Consider the following 24,092-nt stretch of genomic DNA (forward strand, 5'->3'; position numbering starts at 1 on the left):
AATAACTTATACAGTGGTGTGAAAAACTGTTGACCCCTTTCCTGATTTCTTTTTTTTTTTTTTGTAATAACATGTTGTCACACGTTAATGTTTCAGATCAAACAAATGTATATATTAGTTTAAAAAAAAAAAAAAAAAGAGCAGTTTTTAAATGTAGGTTTTTATTATTAAGGGAAAACAAAACCCAAAACTACATGGCCCTGTGTGAAAAAGTGTTTGCCCCCTAAACCTAATAACTGGTTGGGCCACCCTTAGCAGTAAAATCTGCAATCAAGCGTTTGCGATAACTTGCAATGAGTCTGTTACAGCGCTGTGGAGGAATTTTGGTCCACTCATCCATGCAGAATTGTTGTAATTCAGCCACATTGGAGGGTTTTCAAGCATGAACTGCCTTTTTAAGGTCATGCCACAGCATCTCAATAGGATTCAGGTCAGGACTTTGACTAGGCCACACCAAAGCCTCCTTTTTTTCAGCCATTCAGAGGTGGACTTGATGGTGTGTTTTAGATCATTGTCCTGCTGCAGAACCCAAGTTTGCTTCAACTTGAGGTCACGAACAGATGGCCGGACATTCTCCTTCAGGATTTTTTGGTAAACACCAGAATTCATGTTTCCATTTATCACAGCAAGTCTTCCAGGTCCTGAAGCAGCAAAACATGGTATGATGTTCTTTTTTTGAAATGCGGTGTTACTTTTACACCAGACGTAATGGGACACACACCTTCCAAAGAGTTTAACTTTTGTCTCGTCAGTCCACAGAGCATTTTCCCAAAAGTCTTAGGGATCATCAAGATGTTTTCTGGCAAAACTGAGACAAGCCTTTATGTTCTTTTTGTTTAGCAGCGGTTTTCGTCTTGTAACTCTGCCATGCAGACCATTTTTGCCCAGAATCTTTCTTATGGTGGAGTCATGAACACTGAGCTTAACTGAGGCAAGTGAGGCCTGCAGTTCTTTGGATGTTGTTGTGGGGTCTTTTGTGACCTCTTGGATGAGTCGTCACTTGTGCTCTTGGGGTAATTTTGGTTGGCCGGCCACTCCTGGGAAGGTTCTCCACTGTTCCATGTTTTTGCCATTTGTGAATAATGGCTCTCACTGTGGTTCGCTGGAGTCCCAAAGCTTTAGAAATGGCTTTATAACCTTTTCCAGACCGACAGATCTCAGTTACTTTCACTTTGTCAGGCAGGTCCTATATAAAAGATTTCTTGATTGTGACCAGGTGTGGCAGTAATCAGGCCCGGGTGTGGCTAGAGAAATTGAACTCAGGTGTGATAAACCACAGTTTTAACAGCAAACACTTCTTCAAACAGGGCCATGAAGTTTTGGATTTTGTTTTCCATTAATAATAAAAACCTTCTTTTAAAAACTGCATGTTGTGTTTACTTGTGTTATCTTTGACTAATATTTAAATTTGTTTGATGATCTGAAACATGTGTGACAAAGTGTGACAAACATGCAAAAAAAAAAGAAGTCAGGAAGGGGCCAACACTTTTTCACACCACTGTATATCAGACTTTTGAGGAACGTTTATTTGTACATGTCTCACTCATCATTGTATTGCATTGCATTATATGTTACACACTCAAACACAGTTAAAACTACAGAGCTTTTATCATGAAGCTAAGCATTTAAATATCATTTTACAAAGACCTAGGCTATTATTGGGATATTACATTACAAGCTATCAGATATGTATCTGTTTTGGGCCACAACAAAAATGTATGTGTTTTTACACCTCAAGTGTGAGCTTCATATTAGCTGTATCATATGTGAGCTATAAATCTGGATTTTTAGGCTCTACTGTTAGTGTTATCTGTATGCACCCGGGGTCTGACAGTAACGCAATTTCAATTCTCTGTATGTACGTACTGTACATGTGGAAGAATTGACAATAAAGCAGACTTGATAAATCTTAAATATCAATAAACAAATACGCAAACTTTATTTTTTATTTTTTTAATATCCAATAAACTGTTCCGACAAAAAGTAGATTATTTTCTGACTGTAATCGGTTAATTTTTTTTTTGGAACGTTACATTTCGAAGTTCGAACCCGCCCAAAACGTTCATCAGCGGGCAGAGCCAGTGCGCGCGCGCAGTTTCACTCCCTACTGTATCGATGAAGTTGCACAAAGATGGCGGATTTCCTGCCGTCCCGGTCCTTTCTATCCGTTTGTTTTCCGAACTGTCTCCTCAACAGCAACGAGGCGGAACAACTGAGGATATCTAAAGAGATAGACCGAGGTCTTATGAAGGACAAAACCTATGTGAAACGGCTAGTCAAGATACTTCTGCTCGGCGCCGGCGAGAGCGGCAAGTCCACTTTCCTCAAGCAGATGCGCATCATACACGGCCAGGACTTCGACCAGCGGGCCAAAGAAGAGTTCAGAGCCACCATTTACAGTAATGTTATGAAAGGTAAGAGGCGCGTTTCTCATCCACACACCTATACAAAGTGCCATGTGGGTCTAAACTCGACTTTTATCGGGCTCGGGAGGGATGAGAGGCGAGCGAAACGAGGCTTAGCTAGCGTTAGCTGAAGTTGCGCTGTAACCTGCCCAGGAGAAACGCCCATGTTATTCTCTCAACTTTTCACCGTTGCGGGCTTGAACAAAGGAGCCTCGTTTCTGTCCAAATCGTTTCCTAGCTTGCCCCTCGCCTTAAAAGTGTGTGTTCTCTCGCACTCGTGATTTCAGAGGTCTACAAAAGACAAGACTCTTGGTTTGAATTTCATCAGAAATGAAGCTCAGGTTTTAACCGCTTCACAAAGATTCGTTTAAACTCAAACTGCTACTTTAAAAGTAGCATAAATGTTCGTTTCTGAAATGTTATACTAATAATTACCTTAATTTTTTTATTTTTTTTTTTTTTTTACCAGATTCTCGGGGTTGTTTAAACAGCTGCTGGATCTCTACCCGCGTGCTAATGTTTTGTCTGTCCCAGTTAATGCCATAACCGAAACTGAGTTATATAAAACAAATCAAACCGGTATGAAAAGCCTGGCTTAAATTGTAAATCAGCTCTCTCTTGTTTGTTGGTATGCCGAGCCCGTCTCATAAATAACAAAGAGACTGGTGTCCACCGAGGGCACACCACTCAACTCATGCTCAAAGCATACAAACCCGTATTTATTAGCTTCATTGTGGCATTTTTACATTTTTAAAGGGATTTTCAAATATATATATTGTAGAGAAGGTCGTGTGTGAATTCATGTGTTTGGGCATCTGTGCCATGGGTGGAGTCCAGAGCTCCCAGACTAGCACATGGGTTAACAGTGGCACTAACCAGTCACTAGCACCTGTTATGGAAATAAAACAGCTTTAATGTGTCTGCTACAGTTTTCCGAGTTTCAGAGCTAAAGTTGTCAGATGATCCTCAATTTGACGTATGGGAGGTAATAGTAGTAGTACCTTTTATTATCCCCTTGGGGAACATCTGTTTCGGTGGGTTTTCACATAGACAAACAATGCAACATAGCAACAAAAACCTGAGAGAAAGGAAAAAAGTGCTATCTTCCATCTAGAGTTTAAGGCAAGTGCGTCTTTTTTTCTCTTAGCAATTCATGTCAGGTTTGTCGTCGTCTTTCTTTTTGTCTTTCAGAAGGGGATGTGATAAATGATCAGTATTCAGTACCCACCTTATATTATACGGGGCTCCCTGTTTGGGCTGCCTCCGCTGGGGGTTTCCAGTGCCTATTGCTATGAAGAGAGAGAGAGAGAGAGATTAATATGTCACAAGGGTCATCGTTTGCGGAGGCACCACGATGACAAATGGTTCAGCTGTGATCTCATGGAGACTCTTCTGTAGCATCGCTAACATCATATCATTCTCTAGCATAACTGAAACAGGAAGCGTTTAGTCAAATGGCTGATTGGATCTAATCTCAAGGCATTCCAGAAAACATGTTCATTTCTCCTCATAATGCCTGAAGACCGAGAAAAAGCACTTTAACAATTAGTAGCATATGTTTTAAAATGAAGTAATTACTCTGGTCTTCAATGTCACATGATCCTTCAGAAATCATTTTAATATACTGAAATGTGTATAAATAATATTGAAAGCCGTTATATTTTTGTGGAAACCGCGGTACATTTTTTTTTCCCCCAGAAGTATTTTCTCTCAGTTTTGATCAATTTAATAAAAGTATAAATAATACAACTATAAATATATAGGCTATATATCTATATTTTAATCTGATTGAATGCATTTACCCATGTTTGTACAGATGATCCTCTTTTATTAAAAAAAAAAAAAAAAAATGAGGCCAGATGTAAAATACTTATGATGCAATATAATAGAGCTTGAATTGGACAGGAAGAACTTACAAGACTATTTATGAAGGGTTGTAGTTGTCAACATTATGTAATAATGCAGTATCTTTTCAATGTGCTATACATTTCTAAATTATTTCATTTGAGAGCAGAATAACAGTTCTGAGCATTCACATTGTATAACCAGACTGAAACACCAGCTGTGTGTCAGTGTAGTTTATTTTATGAGTTTGTTGGACATTATGGATGAAATCCTGCCTACTGTGGTTTCTCTTTCAAGCTGTAGCACGTTGTTTATCTTTTCTAACTCAGGCATGATTCTGTTTATAATCCTAAATGGTTTACTGATCCTAAATCCTACTGTTCTTTATAGAGTTTGACGTGAAATTATCATCTCGCTGATATCAGATCTCATCTGCCGAATGTGCCATAAACATATGCAGTTATGGTAAAGATTTAAAGACATGTATACTCAATTATAAGGTGAAAGTGCATGTACATGTATATCATGAGGACACCCTCGGAGCCGTAGTCACATGGGCGCACCACTTCACAACAGATGTGGGATGTGTCAGAGGGGTTACGCTTCTGAGCGCCTCTGCATTTTCAGTTTCCTGCACAGAGGAGTGTGTCTCTGTAGCCCTTTCCGTCTGATGCCTTTTATTTTGTATGGGTGGTTCATGTGAATTGACATGTCCTGTGATGATACATACTATTCTACTAATATAAAACTATTTTTGTGTCCTTTTTAGCTCCCAAGAGGCTAAATCTGAATTATTTTTTTAAAAACGATTGTCACACTGTAAAACCATTTAAAATAAACAAACTAATGAAGGTAAAGAAATGATTAACAGTGTTAGATAACTTTGTAGAAGTTGTAGAGACCAGTCACAGGACACTTTTTCACAGTTGAACCTAAAATCTTGATATTTATTTAAATATGCACATCATACATCAGCTACCCATACATGCTTGTGTTTTTATGTTTATACATATTATGTACACCTTAATATATAGTCATTGGCTCATTGTTTGGCCTTGGCATGTCATGGGAAGCTGGGTTGCTGTGCGTTTAAATTTAGGGGTGAAATTAAGGCCGACATGCTCTGACTTTGTATGGAGGGACAGGGTAGAAACTGCACTGTATGTAGTGCATGAGTGTTTTAGACAGAATGGCTATTTGCTTTCGCTAATGTGCATCTATGGACTGCTGTTATTGATTATGCTTCAGGACGTGCATATAAGAGAGACAGCTCTTTTTACATGCAGTCTTGTGCTGCAGTAATGGGCTTCTGCTTGAACATTGCTGACCTCTTAAAGGACTTTCAGTTAAATACTCTTGACCTGCCGTCACCTTGCATCGGAATGTGTGGCGAGAACAATTAAGGACTTATCCTGTGAAAGGACCCCGGAACGGGCTGATAACTGCATGTGAGGTCCAGAAATTCATTTAAATCTGGGATGAAATAGGCCAGTTGTTTTGTTATTTTATTGTCTTGAATGGAAGATAACTGCAAAGGAACTCCATTCATTAGCCTATTTTATTCTCTATTCCTGGTTACAAAGAACTTCAAACCTTTTCCACCAAACTGACCAAAAGACAATATATTAAAGGTCAAAAGAGCTCTTGCTTTTTTGTCTGTCATTGTGAGACAGAGCTGTAAGTGGAAACTGGTTTAGCAAGTTATTTCTACTGTGACTGCTTGGTACGCCAGGTTTTGAAAGAGAAAGCCAGTTGTGAAAACCAGCTCACAATGGGACTCTCCTATGCCGATAATCTGAGTATACAAATATAGAGACCAACATCACCACTGTTTTCACCACTGATACTCAAACCCTCGCCCAGGAGTGGTGTAGGAAGTTGCAGCCACATGTCTCGTGCTTGATGCCTGGGACTTGCCAGTGCATTAGTAAAATGTTACAACCAGGATTTTCATGTTGTTGCTGTACTGCATCCCAGAAGTAGAAGATAGCCTTTGAGAACTCGACTGAAGCTATTCTGGTGCTATATGTCTTTCGTAGGACACATGATAGCTCCTTTGCTCTTCAGAGGCTCAGGGGATGATCTGTGCAGCTGTAATATACTGGTGTAATGCAACTGAGATTCACTGTAATTTCTGCACTTGTCAATTAAGCAAAAACTGAAGTGAGATTTGCAACACATTTAGACTGAACAAGAGTTAGGTATGTGGTGTTTATGACATGCACTGTGGGTGGTGCAGAAATCACATTTATTCCATACATGTAGAATGGGTTTTGAAGTCTGTTGCACTGAATGCATGTTCAGTAATAATCTAGACACACTAGAGCAGAGTTATTGAAGCACGTGCTGAAGATGACCGCACAGATAGCAAATGACTGGCTGAAGCGAGAGAGCCTGCAAGCAAACGGTAGTGAGCAGCATATACTGTGAACATGCACATGAATGCTGAAGCGGTTCTCTGCCTGCTTACTGTATCACAATCAGAAAGCACTTAACCACATTAAAAGCCCAATTTAAATGTACCCGAGATGTGATCGCGGTCTCTGCAACAGTATTTGGTGGTGTTTAGGGATGGATTAGACAAAGGTGTAAATGACAATGCATTTTTCTTTATGAGCATACAACTGAAATGCTTGAGGCAGAGTTTGCACTAAAAATAATAATTATCAAATAATCATGTCACTTTAAGTCAGACTGCTATAAATGATACTAGGAAACATTTTTGTACGTTAATGGACTTTTTTTTTTTTTTAACGTTTTCTAATAATAAAATTTTTATTAAATATCAATTTGAAAGATTGTTTCTAATTGTTATTTTTATTCATTTATCTTTATCCTCTTGTTTCTAAAAAAATAATATTCTTAACTTATTGAATTGTATTCTGTGAAGTTCTGTTATTAAGTGTAAATGATAAAACGTAAAATAAATAATTCTTGTCATATTGATTGACTTGCATATTTTTTTGCTGTGCAATGTATGTTGTTTATTTGGCTTGAATGTCGGTCTTGTTTAAATACTGTCTTTTAAAACTAATGTGTTTGAATTTTGAGGAAATCTGTGATACTTTCTGTCGATTTCTGCAGCCCAAAGTCATAAGTAATGCTGAATCAGATTGCAGTCCTCTAGTATTTACACAATACATGTGTCTAAACTGGAAATGTCTTTTAGTTCACCTGCTGCTGCTGTTCCTTTAAATGCAATGTAAAGTTTCTATAAGTTTCTATATATATTACATTACAACTGTGCAGTTGCATGCTAGTAAGGCTTGTGGTTTTTCTTGATTTTAAACCAAGCTAAACTAGAAGCTTTACTAGCAAGTCACTGCACAGTTGTAATGCTTACTTTCATAAAGGCCACTTGTCAGTTATTACGATAGATTAATCAAGTTGTGATAAAAATTTTGTGTTAATTGTGTGCATCCTAATTTCCCATGTGTTGGAAAAAAACTGCCTTCTAATGTCATTTGCTTTGTTACACTCAAAAAAAGCATCATATTGAACTTTGTGAACACAATATCATACATAATTATTTACATTATATTCCTCCTGTTGCTGCCATCACAGGTGTTCGAGTGCTTGTGGATGCCAGAGAAAAGCTGCATATCCCATGGGGAGACCCTTCAAACCAGGCACATGGAGAAGTCATGATGGCTTTTGACACACGATCAGCCATGGTGTCGCAAGGGATGATGGAGACCAAAGTGTTCCTGCAGTACCTGCCGTCAATCCATGCCCTCTGGGCTGACACAGGCATACAGAACGCATATGACCGGCGCAGGGAGTTTCAGCTGGTGAGTTTCCCAACTGTATTTCTCTTTAAAGACAACTTGAAGTCGTAAATCATTTCTATTTTAAATCATTCTGTAAATGTGATGCTTTTTTTTTTTTTTTTTTTTTTGAGTGAAACCGAATATTAGGCAGGCAGTGGGATTGTAACAGTTGTTGAACAGAAAATGTGTTTTGCTGGCCTTGAAAATTACTAGGGATGCACTGATAAGATTTTTTTGGGGCAGATACCGATTTAAACAAACACTTATTGGCCGATTCCGATACCGATATTTGTCACTACCTCTCTTATTTGAAAATTTGGCAGTGATTCTGATTAGTGGTCGACCGTTATGGGTTTTTTGACTGCCGATATCTTGGAAAGCAGGGTGGCCGATTGCCGATATATAGCCGATATAATTTAATTAATTGTAATTAATATTTAAGAAATGTAAAATCATTTGAAAATGGATTAAAAATAATTGTGTAAAATAAACATAGTTATACTTTAGAAGACAAAGCATTTTTCACAAATAAATATTTAATAAAAATCTAATTGAAAAGGAAGTAAACACTGTAACCAACAGGCCACTCAGTATTCTGTGAAGTTTGTGTGCATTGGGAATCTTTTTTTTTTTTTTTTTCAAATAAAGCCAGTGTAACACTCATTTTACATACAGCACGCAATGAAAATGACATGAATATGACAGTGTGCAAATGCATAAAGCGCAGCATAATTTGAAATCACGAGTTTAAAGTTTGTCGATCGCGTGAAAAGTTTAGTCAAGAAAAATGTGAGATCTTTTGTTATTTGATTAGCATTAAAGTGCAGACAGCTGTGCTAGGATTATGCAGCAGACATTATACAGCTCAGTGCCTTCACGCAGTTAATTAATAAACCATCGGTTTGTTATATCAACCTTTTTCCTTATATAGCTGATATGCCGATGGTTGTAAATTGAGGAAAAATCGGCCGATAAATATCGTTGGCCGATACATCGGTGCATCCCTAAAAATGACCTTACCTAATTACATAATATGAAAGCAACAATTTTTGTACACACTGTGCAAAAAATCAAAAAAAAAAAAAAAACAGCAGTATTTATTATGAGAGTGAATATTATCTTCTAACAGTCTTAAACTGCACCTTCATGCTAGTCATTATGGTTTTTGTAGAGCCTGACCAATATGTTTTTTTTGGGGCCGATACCGATATTAGGGAGTTAAAAAAAAAAGGCCGATATCGATATAGTACAGTACCAGTCAAAAGTTTGGACACTTTCCCATTCGTTTGTCCAAACATTTCACTGGTCCTATATAGAATACAGCATACACAAACACTTTTTTTTTGCAATGATCACTTAAATGTGGTGATCAAAAACTTATAATGACGTGACAGAGTAATGGAGGCAAGGCATTTACCAATTTAACAAACTTTATTATCCAAAATGGGTCTGACATCAGTGCACTAACCAGTAGTTGAAGTTTATTCAACTTCATTTAATTAAATTAAATTCCATTCAACTTTATTCCGTTGAAGTTTATTTCACTTTGGAACATTCATTCACGGATTTGCACACTTCTTCACACACAGACAAATCTTACTAGAGTGTGAAGTGTGACGTAATATAGGCTACCTCTGTAAATAAATACAATATAAATTCAGGTCTCGCACACTTGCATGCTCTTTGAATGTAACGTGTACGTTCCCTTGGAACTGGAATCATGGTGGAATTTCATATCCACAAACCTCTCTACTGAAGTTAAAGTCTCGAGAAACGCACCGGCGTATCTCCACCAAATTCAGGGGATCCCTTCAGCTCGAGGAGCCCTCTCGAATGCCACCCTCCACGCGTCGGTAGCCCAGCAGGATTGCTAAATGGGTTTGCACCGGACCACAAATTTAACCACCTGAGAGGTGCTGCGTTCGAGAGGGTTCCTCAAGCTGAAGGGATCCCCCGAATCTGCTGGACAAACTACGTAATTACACCATTTCAAGTATTTTATCTGCAATATATGTTCTGTAAAAAAAAAAAAAATCTTATCGGCAGCATATCAGCACCATATTCACCGATACCGATATATTGGCGACAGGCTCATATCGCCTGATAATATCGGCAAAAAGATATATCGGTCGGGCTCTAGTTTTTAGCATATGGTACTTTAGGTCACAGTCACCTGCTTTGCACCACAAAGGATCTATGGGTTTTTTGGCAGTTGACAGAAGTCTTGTGGTGGACAAAAAAAAAAAAAAATGTAGAAACTTTAGACCCCAACTGAAAGTTTTCACACATTGGCATGCCATGATGGTTGGGTGTGTGTGTATCCAGGAGGATATGTAAACCACATCACTGTTGTGTTCAGGCCTGGCTGCTGTGAGATTTTTATGAGGACTTTGCTTATCAAATCTAGGTGACAGATTGCTATTCCTGTTTTTTTTAAAGCTATTTTATCAATTTGGTTTGGTAATTTTAGATTTTCCCCAGTTAATTCTCAAATGATTCCTCATTAGGGCCTGATATAGGCAATTGCCATCTTAGCAACTTCAGACTTCTCTAAATGCTCTCAGTTCCTAGTGCACTAGTTCCCCATTTTAAACGTTGATTTCACCAAAGCACTTTACACCCAGTAACCGACTCATACTATTATGATTTGTAGACATTACAGAGAAAGAGAGATTTCAGATACAGACTGATTCACGTTTTCCAACATTCCTGAGTAAAATTGATGAGGAGGAATATGGGCTGTTGCACTTATACATCATATGATCACGATCATGCATGCAACATGAAAGTCACATTATGTCTCTCTTCTATTGCTGTAGTACTTTGTGCCACACTGATGCTAAACAAATGGCTCGTTATGTTGTATGTATATCAAGCATTCACTGCGACATGAATAAAACTGACATTTTGATTGTCACTTGATAATTATTCGCAAAGCAATTCTCAACCAAAATGACATGACCATGACAGCCCAAGGCAGCTTTATGACTATGATTGAACTCTTAGAACATATGTTCCATGATATTTCCCTGTGTTATTATGTGAGTTATAATGTAGTTTATTTCAGCCATCACTGGTGTCATGCACAGATAGTTTGTGTTTTTGCTGAGGAATAAAGGTGGTCTTTGCCCATTTATAGTGATCCTCTCAACATGGGCAAGTTGGGACTTAAGCAGAGTAGTGGTTTCATGCTGTTCAGAACAAGAAACAACACGACACTGAGCCACTTTACTGCGGCCCAGATCTATGGAGCTGATAACAGGGTAGATCTGCTCGTCACCAATCTCAGGATTCTCCATTTGCGCTGGTCAAAGGCAAATTTTGTCTGTTACTGTTGAGGCTTGCGTACAGCTCAACCGTTAAGTAGACAGCCTCTTCCCTCGCTCTGCCACAGGCTCTGGTGATTTGCATGCAGTCTGTGTGAGTGAAGGCAACAAAACACTTTTGTGCCCTGTAATCCACAAACCACGTGTGTCGAGTGCAAAACATTATCAGGCTTCCTGCTTTCACAACTCTGCCCCTCCAGCCTCTGGGTGTTATAGTATGCACCCGACATGCAACAAAACAAAACTTGTTTCCTGCAGCCAAGATCCTTTTGCCTCTGGCTCCTCCTCACTTCACCCCTCCTCTTATTTCTAGGCATTGCATAATCCTAATCCACTTCTTTATTCCTCACTGTTCTGCTCTCACTACCCCTGAAAAAAAGACCTGTCATCTGGCTTCTTTTGTTTGTCTTTTTAAGGTCTGTTTTGCGCCAAAAAGCCAGCACATAGTTTATATGGTCAAATTTAGTTTGGTAAATCATTACAATGTTTACTAATAGTCTGTGCGAGTCAGTGAGGTTAATTTTAACCCCACTTACTGAAGGCTTAATCTGATTTAGGAAATACTTGCCAGACGGTGCATTTTCAAAACGCTGACTCCCTGTTCAATTTAGATGGTCATGCTGCATTATAAAATGCAACTGTCTTCAGTGCTGTTCATCTCAACTGCGTTCCCCACGGGATCCATGATCTCTGCAGATCGAAGTTACCGGAAGAGATATTTTGATAGAGGACATCCGCCCAAGTACACTCTCTCCTGCGGTCGTAAACACTTATTTCTGTGCTATGCCCACCCCATATTGGGACAGATAGGAGCATGTAGGATAGGAAAGCATTAAAGAGTTCTGTTTCTATTTCAACTGGTGTGTGTAGGTGTCATTGTTGGGTGAAGAGAGCTTTGTAGAGAGAAGGATTGCATGATCCATGAAGGAATCTTGAGCTGTGATTAAAACAATGACTCTTGTGCACTCCTGTAAATCTGAGGCCCGGGTAATATTTTGTTGACACAAATTTTTACTGTTATTTTGGTGTATAAGTCACATTTTATAATATGGTGGTAAAAAATATATATATATATATATATATATATATATATATATATATATATATATATATATATATATATATATATATATATATATATATATATCTAATATATATATATATATATATATAAGATATATATATATATATTTTTTTTTTTTTTTACAAACATTATTAACACCATAAATGTATTTTAGTTTCCCTCACTCCACAATAAGTTTTTTAACAGTACTAAGGACGGAAGAGGTATGCAATTATAAAATAAATATAAAAAACATAAATTACTAGAGTGTGAATAAATTAAAGTGGCATTATAAACATTTATTATACATACCAAGTCTAAACAAATGTACTTAAAGTGAAACTGAAATGGTGGGAAATGCACTATACAAATGTACTTGGGTTCATGGCCTCTCTGTGTGTGTGTGTGTGTGTGCATTGTGATATATTGAGATGATAAAAAAAGACTTCTATTCTGCAAAATAGGATTTGTGTGTGTATTATAATATATTATTATTTTATTTCATTTTTATTAAGAGATTTTGTATTCACAAAAACAGACGTTAGCTTCAGATGTTGCTGTGTTAACAGGACTTCCTTTTCAGCGTTGCTCAGAAACTGATATCCTGGCTTGCCGTGACCATGTTGTTCCTTAGTGCCCACACCCTTCATTGAAGATGAACAGCACAGTGTGGCTGTGGCTTCATGCTCAGCTGAGGGAGGGTTACCAGGGGTTTTCTTATGACATAATCCCCTTTTTCTGAAAGCCACCTCAAAAGACCTGCATGTACCTCTTGTAGACCTCAGTTAACCCCAAGATGCAAATAATATTTTGAAAGGGTTTTTTATGTAGGAAATGAGGAAGACCTTTTTTCTGACTGTTCCCACAGAGCTTTACGCTACATTTTCATCATGCACTGAGAAAGATGAGCATCGTGAAGGAATCAGAACAGAACTCCTTCCTGCTGTCCTGTCAGCATGCCAAACTGTTGAAATTGCAAGAGGCAAATTGGTCTGTTATACATCTGAGCGTCATGGAACATTAACTCAAGGCCTGTTGCTGTTTCCTGGGCAGCTTGTTCCTGTTACTCAAGATTTTCATTTTCTGAACGAGAGCACGCCTTGGTGTGTTCTTTCTCATCCCTGCTAGTCCATTTTCTAGTGTCCTTGTGTTTGTTGGTGACGTGCCGCACTGAGACCTGCTGTCACAAATTCATGGCTGAAGCAGGAGGTGGTGCTAGTACAGCACTAGTACAGTCACCACTGTGAGCTGATGCAGATAACCAATAACACTACAGAATTTCCCCTACAGGGGTAAACAAAAGATGCCAGTAACATTTGCTTTCAAAATACAATATGTTTGTAATTACTGACATCCTGTGAGAGGGTTTTTCATGAGTCACGTCCATGTGTTCTCATGTTGAATGAGGCCCTCAGTGCTTATGTCTGCACATTTTACATGTTTGCAAATTGCCAGGTTCATTTAACTGTAATAACCTTTTTGTCATGAACACCAAATAACATACTTTGGTGGTGTGTATAAGTCCAAATACATCACGAATGAAGGGGAGATTGTTAAACTTCTGAACTGATGTTTATATGTCTAGTTTGTGCTCAGCTGTTTTTCATCTTCAGTTTACAGTGCTCTGACTGATTATCTCTGCTCTTTGTCATCCTCACAGGGTGAATCAGTGAAATATTTCTTGGATAACTTGGACAAACTCGGAACACCGGTAAGCATGTGGCTGTCTGTCATCATTCTGTCTGTACTGAGGTTTCTCACCTCACATCTTCTTTCTAGATATAATGTTTATGCTTAATATCAATAATTTAATGTGCTTTAGGATGTTTTTAACTATTACTTTTTCCCCCACACTTTTTTATTTTTTTTTATTTTACAGATTTTAGAGTTAATTCTCTTTTGTGTTTAATGTCTTTTAATGTGGTAAAATGCGTTAATGGTGCTGAATCTCATTGCAAGTGAAAAGCACTAACAAATTAGTTGAAGTGTGTAATAAAAAAAAGATGGTTTCATCTTTGTAAATGGCAGTGTTTCAATTCTGTGGAAATTTGCGGGTTCACATTCCATGTAGGCCTGGAAACTGATGAGATGGAGATTGACCTCCATGACAAATCTCATTTGTCTTGGTTATCGGCTAGTAATTTTGGAATAGAAGGTTTGGAAACTTGCTGTTCTTTTACCTTTGACTTAAAAGAATAGTACACGCAAAAATGAACATTCTGTCATTTACTCATCATTCCAAACTCGGACTGGGCAATAAAACAATAATCATAATTATCGCGATATCATTTTCACTGATAAAAAGAAAAATAGTTTGATAAATGTTCGATATAATGTTTATGCACTAAAAGCGGAACGAAAGAGCACTACTGAACCGTGCCACACAGAGCATTTATCCACTTGGCTTAAAGTTTAAATGGCAGCACAGCTTACTAGAGAATTTGCGTTTACTCGCTGATCAGTCTCGGTCATGCAACCACTAAACAGCGCTGAGAGATCCAGTGTGAAGCGCTTGAATTCAGCGAAGAACACAAATGATTAGGAGATTAAACTGCAAACTGTGCTGAAGATACATGTCATCAAAGCCAGGCAACCCATACTTGTTTCATGATTTGAAAAAACATATCACTTATTAGAACATGAAGATACTAAGAAATGTATTTTTTCTATAAGGATATTTAAATGACTGGAAAAGTGTCAAGAATTCAAAAACGTGAAGTGTTTGTCATGTTCTGACCAAAGAGTAGTTTAAAACCACAATAAACGGTCTGGTTTCTACCACTTTCACTTAGGAGCAAAAATCTGCCTTTTAACTTGAAATAAAGATTTGGAAATTATCGATATTGAATCATAATGTTAAATTTTTTGAATTTTTTTTTGCCCATATCGCGCAGCCCTATTCCAAACCTGTGAGCATCTTCTGTGGATATTTTATAAAAAGAAAATAAAAAAAATATTTAAAAACGGCAGCAATCCTATGCAATTGGAGCCAAGTAGATTCCATTGTTTATGGACAAACAAACAAATAAAAAAAGCATTTCTGAGACATTTCTCTAAATATTTTGTGATCAATTTCATTTTTTGGTGAACTACTCCTTTAAAGTACGTATGGATGGAGTTTTCCCAATGCATAGTAAATGCCTCTTTAAAATAAATATCTCAGTCTTTACGTGCATTCAGGAGACTGATCCGTTTCATACAGACAGATTAGTAAGTACAGTACTGAAGCAGCTAGCATTGCTGAAGAATTGTTTTATATTCACACAGAGCAGTATGAGATAAATTACTTTATATTTTCTGCTGATTAATTTTAGCAGAGGATGAAGAAAATACTGAATGGCAAATGCTGAAGATAATGTGAGACTGATGAATGCCTGTGTTTGTTCCCTCACAATGCTGTGGTTCGTGACAGGGTTGCCCATTCACCAGCCAGCACAGACAGAGAGAAGTGAAACTAGCTCAAACTGACATCAAAGGTCACGTGTGTCAACCCTTTCCCATAATACTTTCTATAGCACCTTTTCCGCTTAACGTTTCACCAGTTTTAATGTGCAAGATATTTGAAAGAATCAGTCTGGAAGACTCTGCGTGTCATGAGGCTGTGTGATTAAAAATCACCATATGACAGTTCCTCATCTGCTCATGAGGGTTTTCTTACTCATTCAGATGATCCATGTGCTCACGCTGAGTAATGATAATAAATGCCGTATGTTTTCTTAACAAGCAACACTGACCATCACTTATAACTTGTCCTGATCCCATTTCAGTAGTAATACCAGAGAGTACAAAAAAAAAGAAAAAGAGTTTATAGATTAGACCAGCCATCAGAAGAAAAAAAACCTGACAGCACAGTTATTACGTCATGGGCCCGTATCACTTCGTTCCACACTTAAACCATGATGACAGCACCCAGGTACTGAATTGAGTCAGTATTGCCAGTACTGTACAAATACCCTGTGTATATGTTGTTGTTGTTTTAGTTATTTTAAGTTTCAGCAGTTTTGGAGATTATTTAGATTCCCTATGTTTATGGTCCATATTTGTTCCCACTTCCTTTGCCTTATATATTTATTATTAATTTTTAGTAGGGATGTGCGCAATGACTAATTTGACTGTCGTTTAAACAGAAGTTTTGTATCCGACTAGTCTAAAAGCAAGAAACCCAAAAAAAGATGGTAATAAAAAATAAAAAAATGTTGTGTGTGCATGTATATAATAGCCTACATTTGAAATACTTAATCTATGAATCACGCTGACAAATCCCTCGATGAATTCCACTAAAAATAAGTCACAATTATGTTGTACTCTTTCTCGTCTTGCGTTAACATCATTTAATTTTAGGCGGTCGTTTAAAAGACAAAAAAAAAAAATAGAAGAGAGAACACTCAACATCAGCTGATGCTTATTTATTAAAATCAGCTGGAGAAATGCAGAAGAATGAAAAAATCAATCAATAGCCGGACAGAATTCTTCATCTTCATATAACATTAGCCAACATATTAAAACACACACAAAAAAAATAATAGGGAATTTTATCAAGGAATAGCATTAAAACGGCTTTTAAAACATACTTTGTCATGTAGGCAATCATCTAAAAACAAAACGAACAAAAAGAAAGACAGGACCTGAGGCGATTAGGGTTTCCATCAAAAGTTGCGAAATTAACAAAATTGGAATAACACATAAAACATTTTCAAACAAGCACTGTTTCCATTAATCCTTTTTTGCACAAGTCAAAAACCACCTCAAGCTAGCATTAATAATTTTTTTTGCGAATTAAGGGATTTTTATTCAAAATTTGGAATAAAAACTCATTTTCTCATTCAATACTTCAAAATGCGCATTAAAACAGGGTGATGGAAACATATTTCTTTTGAAAAAATGTAGATATAACAAAAAGCAAGCCAACAGAATTTCGGAAAGCGACTGGACATCACGCAGCACCACCGAAGTGGGTCTTCGAGGAATAGACGGCGTGGACAGTAGTGATTGACATTAGCTGGCTTTGGCTATTCTCTAAGCTAACGCCTATGTGCCTGTAATGAATATGATTATGCATCGCTCCAGTAGCGTTATTGTAAGCCAATATGACATTACACACCTCACACAAAACTTTTCAGTTTCCTTCTAATTCAAAAGAATCCCACACCTTGCCTGTCTTTCCCGTGGTCACTTTTGAGCTCGCCACAACTGACACGAAGAAAACTCATGCGAGGCATGAGGTAAAAATGTACTTTACATCTCGAAACACTTTTGAAAATAATGTATGATTTTTCAAATGTTTTATTTTAACTTATTTAAAATGTTTTAAATGTAACAATGGGAATTTGATAGTAACATAAAATGATGGGAATTTGAATGAAAAATGTTTTTTTTTTTTTCTCTCGTGTAAACGACAGTTGTTTTCGACTAGTAGGAGCTGTACTGTTAGTCGACTAGACCCGCACATCCCTCATTTTTAGCAGATCATTTGAGACTTGCATCTGTCACAGCATCTTTGTCTGGCTGATGCACGAGGCACCAGTGCAGTTCCCTTTGCGTCATGTGACTTGCCGCCTGCTGCTTATGTTCTCTCTCAGTACTAAACGGATGTTTGCGGTTTTGTGCTCTTTCTAGATGCTGCTGACTGCAGTAAATGTGATGATTAGTATCTCGGCATTGACTCCAGGCAGCTCTGCTTTAAGACGAAGAATCAGATAACCTGTTTTAAATTCACATCCTATGAAAACAGGCACGCTTAGTCATTCTGTTCAAATCACTGATGCCGCATCAGGAAGAGAGACCGAAAAGACAGTTCTTTTGTTTCCCCACATATCTCACTTTCTGTATTACGCTCCTTGACGTCACTCTGTCGCACGGTCTCAGTTCCCGTGTCTGTCGCTTTGACTTTATGTTCTGAGAAAGAGGAAGCAGGGTTGAATGCTCTCTGCTCTGGCGGCACGCCTCAGACTGGCCTCTTTTTTTTTTTTCTTTTTTCTTTGAGCCAAATGGCTACTCTTCACTCAGCCACGTCACAGCAATGTGGACCCACTTCTGCACTCACGCCATCGACAAACAGGAAGAGGAAATAGTGCATGCTTCCGAGTGTGCTCAGAGAGGGAAACGGCCACTTGACTCTGTTGGAAAGTATGTGTTTGTTTCAGTTTACGTTCATCCTTGGATGGATGTAGTGTGGGTGTCAGACAGACCTCAGCAGCCCAGACTCATAAATATTTAGGAGGAGATGAGGAGGAATGGTTACCTCAGACATGTGACAAAATACAGGCAATGCAGAGCATGTGTCAGAGAGAGATGAGACGTTTAGTTATAGAACTTAATTTTTGGTTGAATCTTAAGCTCTTAATGGAAAAAGCAATTCATCTTTATATGACTAGAAATCCTTATTTAACGTCTTAAAGATATATTAAATACTTAACGTAAGCTCTGTTGAAAGCGTTTGCCGCAAGCTGATGATTACTACAGGAAATCATTTTCACACTCACTTCAGTTTGTAAAAACAAACCAAAAAACATGTTGACAGTTTCTTACAAAGGGAAGTCATTGAAACTGTAAGTTGATGAAAGTTGAGTCGACATTAAAACTTAAGCAATAGGTATTCAAGATTATTTAGTGTAAAATACATGTAATTTAAAAATAGCACAAATAATGCAGATCTTTCCATGGGTGCAGCATTCAGACATGAGTAACGGTTACATCAGCGTGGGTAAGGAGGATCGACTGTTGGCTCTGGATCCTTGATGAATGGCTTGTCCATTCAAGGCAGGTGTCTTTGACGTCATCCTGTCTGGAATTTCAGAAATCTGTCTCAGGTGTTCGGTGTTATCTCTGAGCACTGTTCTCTCATCAACTTGATATGTCATGCATTTGCTTTAGTGTAGAGTTTCATCTAATGTGTTTTGAGTGCATTTGCCCTTACACCCTGTATTGGCCAGTGCTTAGATCCAGATGCACCTTTTGCTAATGCTTTACCCCCACCCCCCAACCTCCAACTCTGGTATGCCAGCAATGTGGAGAATGAGGCATGAGCTGGCCATCATAGTTGTTGTTATTTCTCTCTCCCCTTTGTCCTGTCCCCACAGTTTGGATTTTTTGTTGTTGTTTTTTTTTGTATGTTTTTTTGTTTTTTCTTGTCCCAATAATTTGAGTTTTAGGTTCTACTGATTTATTATCAGAGTATTACCCTTTTTTTTCCTCTAGGGAAAACCATGAAATCAGTGGAGTCCAAAAATCTGAGATCACATTCCTTCCTTTTTTAATGCAAAATTATATGATAGTAGTTTAACAATTTTAGAAATAAACATGATTATTATGGTTAGAACAAGTATTATATTTCTCATTCATTTTGTCATAACTTTTATATGTTTAAACATCTTAATCTTCATTTCTGGGTTTAAATAGGAAAATAAACTGTTGTGGTCTGACTTTTGGACCCTGATGTATCTGTATTTATATGAAAATGTGAAAAGGTTTTTATATGTATATATACTAAAACCTTTTTCATATATATTATTGAAAGAAATGTGGAAAATAAAAGCCTATATTTTCCTACATTTATTTCTCTGAACTGCTCCCACACCTTTAATAAAATACAATTTCCCATAACTTCTCTTTAATGTTTGTATAATGCTAAAAAGATGTTAAAGAATTGATCATTGCTACAGAATTGTTAAGAGACCGTGTGTATGCACAGAATAGCTTTAGGGAAACTTCTAAGGGTGAATGCCTTTGGCCAATTTCAAAGAAAATCACAGAAAATTCCAAGTTTTCCTCTGTAACCATTAACAAGGTGTATGAAAGATAGTGTAGGATAAGTGTATGATGTATGCTGTGTAGTGTATTCCAGCAGTTAGGTGATATTTATTGGTATGTGGTATGCAAACTACTGCCAGGTGATTTCATTTAATATCATATTAACCACCACATGCAAATCTGTTTCCAGTCTTTACCACTGATTCACTGGCCTGTGCTTGGAGCTCACCACCTTCATTAGAAGCTTTACACTACAGTCCTTCTGTCATTAACATCAGGAGTAGGATAACATACATTTGTCTGCTTGATGCCTTTTCCACCCTTAAGTAGAAGTTCCTATCAGAAGTAGAAGTTCCTAGAAGTTTTCTCTTCTAAGGGTTTGATGGCCCCTCTCTCTCTCTCTCTCTCTCTCTCTCTACAGGACTATCTACCAACACAGCAAGACATCCTGCTGGCACGTAAGCCCACCAAGGGCATTCACGAGTACGACTTTGAGATCAAGAACGTGCCCTTCAAGATGGTGGATGTGGGCGGCCAGCGGTCAGAGCGCCGCAGGTGGTTCGAGTGCTTCGACAGCGTCACCTCGATCCTCTTCCTCGTCTCGTCCAGCGAGTTCGACCAGGTGCTGATGGAGGACCGGCAGACCAACCGCCTCATGGAGTCGCTCAACATCTTCGAGACCATAGTTAACAACCGCGTCTTCAACAACGTGTCCATCATCCTCTTCCTCAACAAGACAGACTTGCTGGAGGAGAAGGTCAAAACGGTGGCCATCAAGGACTACTTCCCTGAGTACACAGGGGAGCCGCACAACCTGGAGGACGTGCAGAAGTTCCTGGTGGATTGTTTCCGGAACAAGCGCCGAGACCAGCAGCAGAAGCCCCTCTACCACCACTTCACCACCGCCATTAACACGGAGAACATTCGCCTGGTCTTTCGCGACGTCAGCACCATCTTGCACGACAACCTCAAACAACTCATGCTGCAGTGATGCTGGTCCAGCCATAACCTTCAGATCTCTCCGAAATAACCCTCTTCTGCTCAGAAGAAACTGACTCCAATGTTTGTACTCCACACAGTAACCTTTCTGAATAGCTCTGACGTGCTTTTATGCGAAGAAGGCGGCCTAGCCTAGTGGTCTGTCAAAGAGCACGGGACGGCGGGTAGAGAAGAGAGTGGGTCTGGCCACTCACACTTGTCCTGCCAAGAGAAGCTGTACGTGTCACTGAGCATCACCCTCTCGCCGAAGGTGCCAAAAGCAATGCACTCCTCCCTCAAAAAGGGGAGAAAAGCAGGATGAGATCCTAGCACTGTTCTTTGATCTGTTACCTTTGAGCCTTTTATTACTGACCAAATAGCAAGATGAGATGCAAATGCTGTTTTAACCTTTTAACAGGAACTATGTTCTGAGCCTTTCTGTCGATGCCTGCCTGGCCTTAATTTCCCCCCTTATTTTGATTGGTGTTTTTAACGTGTAGATGTCTAATCAATTGTACAATTTTAGAATTCAGTTTTCTTTTTTATATATATATATATATAAATATATATATATAGATCTATGAATATATTTACCGATAAACTTTTTAAGTTATGTTTCAGAAGTTTACACTCTTATTTTCCTCTGCTGATGGATAACGCTCACAATTCATACCACTTGATAAACTGAACTTATACTGTGGTTAGCCACGCTAGGCGAGCTGATAGATGCAGTATGCATACAGCATAAACTCAGGGCTGAATGTAGACCACTTAAGCGTAGTTGTTCGCCTTCAGGAACATCCACTAATTGTAGCTCTCCATCAGTAGCAGGAAATCACATTTCCTTGCCGGCCTGCAGACGACATCCACCGCTTTGCCCTAGCTAGAGTCTGGAAGAACTTCTTTATCCATCAGGGAACGAAAAACGGTTTCTTCTTAATTTATTTGCTTTCTGTTGAGTTTTTGTTTTTTTGTTTCTTGGTCCACAACCAAAACTAAACTGGCTTCTCGGTCAGACCCCGCTAACAAAAGCGTCTGTATTCACAAGTGCCACATGTTTAAGGTACCAATAATTTGAACAAACTTCCTCAAAAGGGATAGATCTTATTTTGTGAACCTCGTTCCTTCAACAGTTGTGTATAGCTACTTTGTATAGTGCCATGTCCACCCTGAATACTACTGGTGTAGTAAGTATTTTATGTAAATAGTCTATACCTCACCCTCCTCACTCTTTTCTAACAGATATGTAACCTACACTGAAATGTATAGCGTTTTTTGCCACTGTGCATCCATAAATCCAGAGATACTGACTCACTGCCCGCATTCCGCCCCATTCAGGGTTGCTCTTGTAGCGCTTTTGGCTGAATGGTGCCTGTATATGCATTCAGATGGCTGCAGCTAGGGCTGGCAGTAGAGGACTCTTTGTCTAGTGTCGAATTCTGCCTTACGCCCCTGGCTGAAGTCCCAGAAGGCTCGTGAAAAGCAAGTATTACGTCTTCACTCTCCACTGACGGCGTCCTGTGTTTTCTAGTGCCATTCACTGCCCCCCAGTGCCAGGAAACCGGGCATTGCTGAGCTTTTGTTGTCATCTTAGTATCCAATATTAATAAATACTTAGTATCCATTTTAATATTTCACTTTACAAACTCAAAGCGTTCCAAGCACAAGATGTTGACTTATTTGAGTGAATTTCAGCATCTTTTTGAGGGTGCTGAAAAACTGAGTATCAACCTCTAGTATTTGCTGCCTAGTTCTAGCATGCCGAGTCTTAAAACATTGTATTATCTGCCTTCGAGCTTAGAGACCTTAATAAAGCAAGTGTTATGTACTTGCCAAAACCCAAAGGAATCCCTGAGGACCTCCACGACTTCTGTCTTCTGGGAGCCCTGAGGGCAAACCCAAGTGCTTGTGCAAATGATGTCACTGTGTGGTGTACCCGTGACAGATCTGTCGGTGTGACCAGTGCAGGACAGAAGCCACCTCTGCTGCGGTCACGCACCAACATGCACACTGCCTCAGTGCCTCTATTGGAGAGCAGTGGTTTGTCGTCTTTAGAGTGCTCCTAACGGTTGCCGTGTTTAATGGAAGGACAATGCTGCAGATAGATACACTACTTTAGCTGTATTCCTTCTCTGTACACTGCTGAGGCGTGAGAGAGAAACGTCATTTGTGTGTTGCCTTTCATTAGCCATTCATGTTGTTTTTTTCCCCACTGTTCTTGCAAGAGGTGTTTAAACAAGTCTTTCTCACTGTATTTTTATCCAAAACTTGATTCTGATCAGAGATGGCTGATTTGCTGTTTTCGGCGTTGCCCAGATAATCAAGTTTGATCAATAATAATTATGCAAGAATTATGCCTACCACATAAAATAATTCATAGTGCCTCCAGATTGATGCCTCAGACATTTCTGGTCCTTCTTTCTTTTTTTTCTTTTGTTTTTCCCTTTGATCTAATGTGGATGCTTTTGAGTCCTCATATCAGTATAATTCATACTACAGACTTGAAGACTCCTGTGCTCAGTAAAGAATATAGACCTGCTTTCATTGTACAGTCTAACATATGCTTCTTCATTCTTCATCATTGACCCAATAAAATCATTTTGCAAAAACTGTCATTTTGAATATTTTTTTTTTTTCAAGAATAACTATAAGCAAGTCTGCAGCTTGTTTTAATTTCTGCAAAAAACTCTTTAAAAACGAGTCCGTGAAAGTGCAGTTCAACATTGTGAACACTAAGCTGTAGTGTTACACCAGATTTATCCAGGGTTTCAGTGAGCTTTACTTTTCCTCATTTACATAAACTTTAAAATATAGGATCTTTTTTTAAACCGATACATTATTCATTTCTTATTCTTTTAACTTTATGAGAGTTAAAAAAAAAAAAAAAACAGCAGGTTGTGATGTTTGCCATGTATGTCATGCATATTGTCAATTGGGAATCTGCTCAATAAAAAAG

The 24,092-nt window shown here is 38.4% G+C and overlaps 1 protein-coding gene across 1 annotated transcript; it reads left to right on the top strand.

The window, feature by feature from the left end:
* Positions 1-2,078: 2,078 nt before the first annotated feature.
* On the top strand, positions 2,079-23,751 carry LOC109049931 (guanine nucleotide-binding protein subunit alpha-13). Its single transcript, XM_042722514.1, has 4 exons — positions 2,079-2,414; positions 7,815-8,041; positions 14,070-14,120; positions 20,580-23,751. The coding sequence occupies exons 1-4, from the start codon at positions 2,132-2,134 to the stop codon at positions 21,147-21,149; spliced, it is 1,131 nt and encodes a 376-aa protein (XP_042578448.1). The 5' UTR covers positions 2,079-2,131; the 3' UTR covers positions 21,150-23,751.
* Positions 23,752-24,092: the final 341 nt, after the last annotated feature.

The sequence above is a fragment of the Cyprinus carpio genome, chromosome A3 (assembly GCF_018340385.1).
Source record: "Cyprinus carpio isolate SPL01 chromosome A3, ASM1834038v1, whole genome shotgun sequence".
NCBI lineage: Eukaryota > Metazoa > Chordata > Actinopteri > Cypriniformes > Cyprinidae > Cyprinus > Cyprinus carpio.

Excerpts from the sequence above, each read along its gene's own strand:
- LOC109049931 (XM_042722514.1), top strand. The coding sequence starts at position 2,132 with ATGGCGGATTTCCTGCCGTCCCGGTCCTTTCTATCCGTTTGTTTTCCG. Across the intron at positions 2,415-7,814 it reads TTACAGTAATGTTATGAAAG|GTGTTCGAGTGCTTGTGGAT; the intron begins GTAAGAGGCGCG and ends CTGCCATCACAG. Across the intron at positions 8,042-14,069 it reads GGCGCAGGGAGTTTCAGCTG|GGTGAATCAGTGAAATATTT; the intron begins GTGAGTTTCCCA and ends TCATCCTCACAG.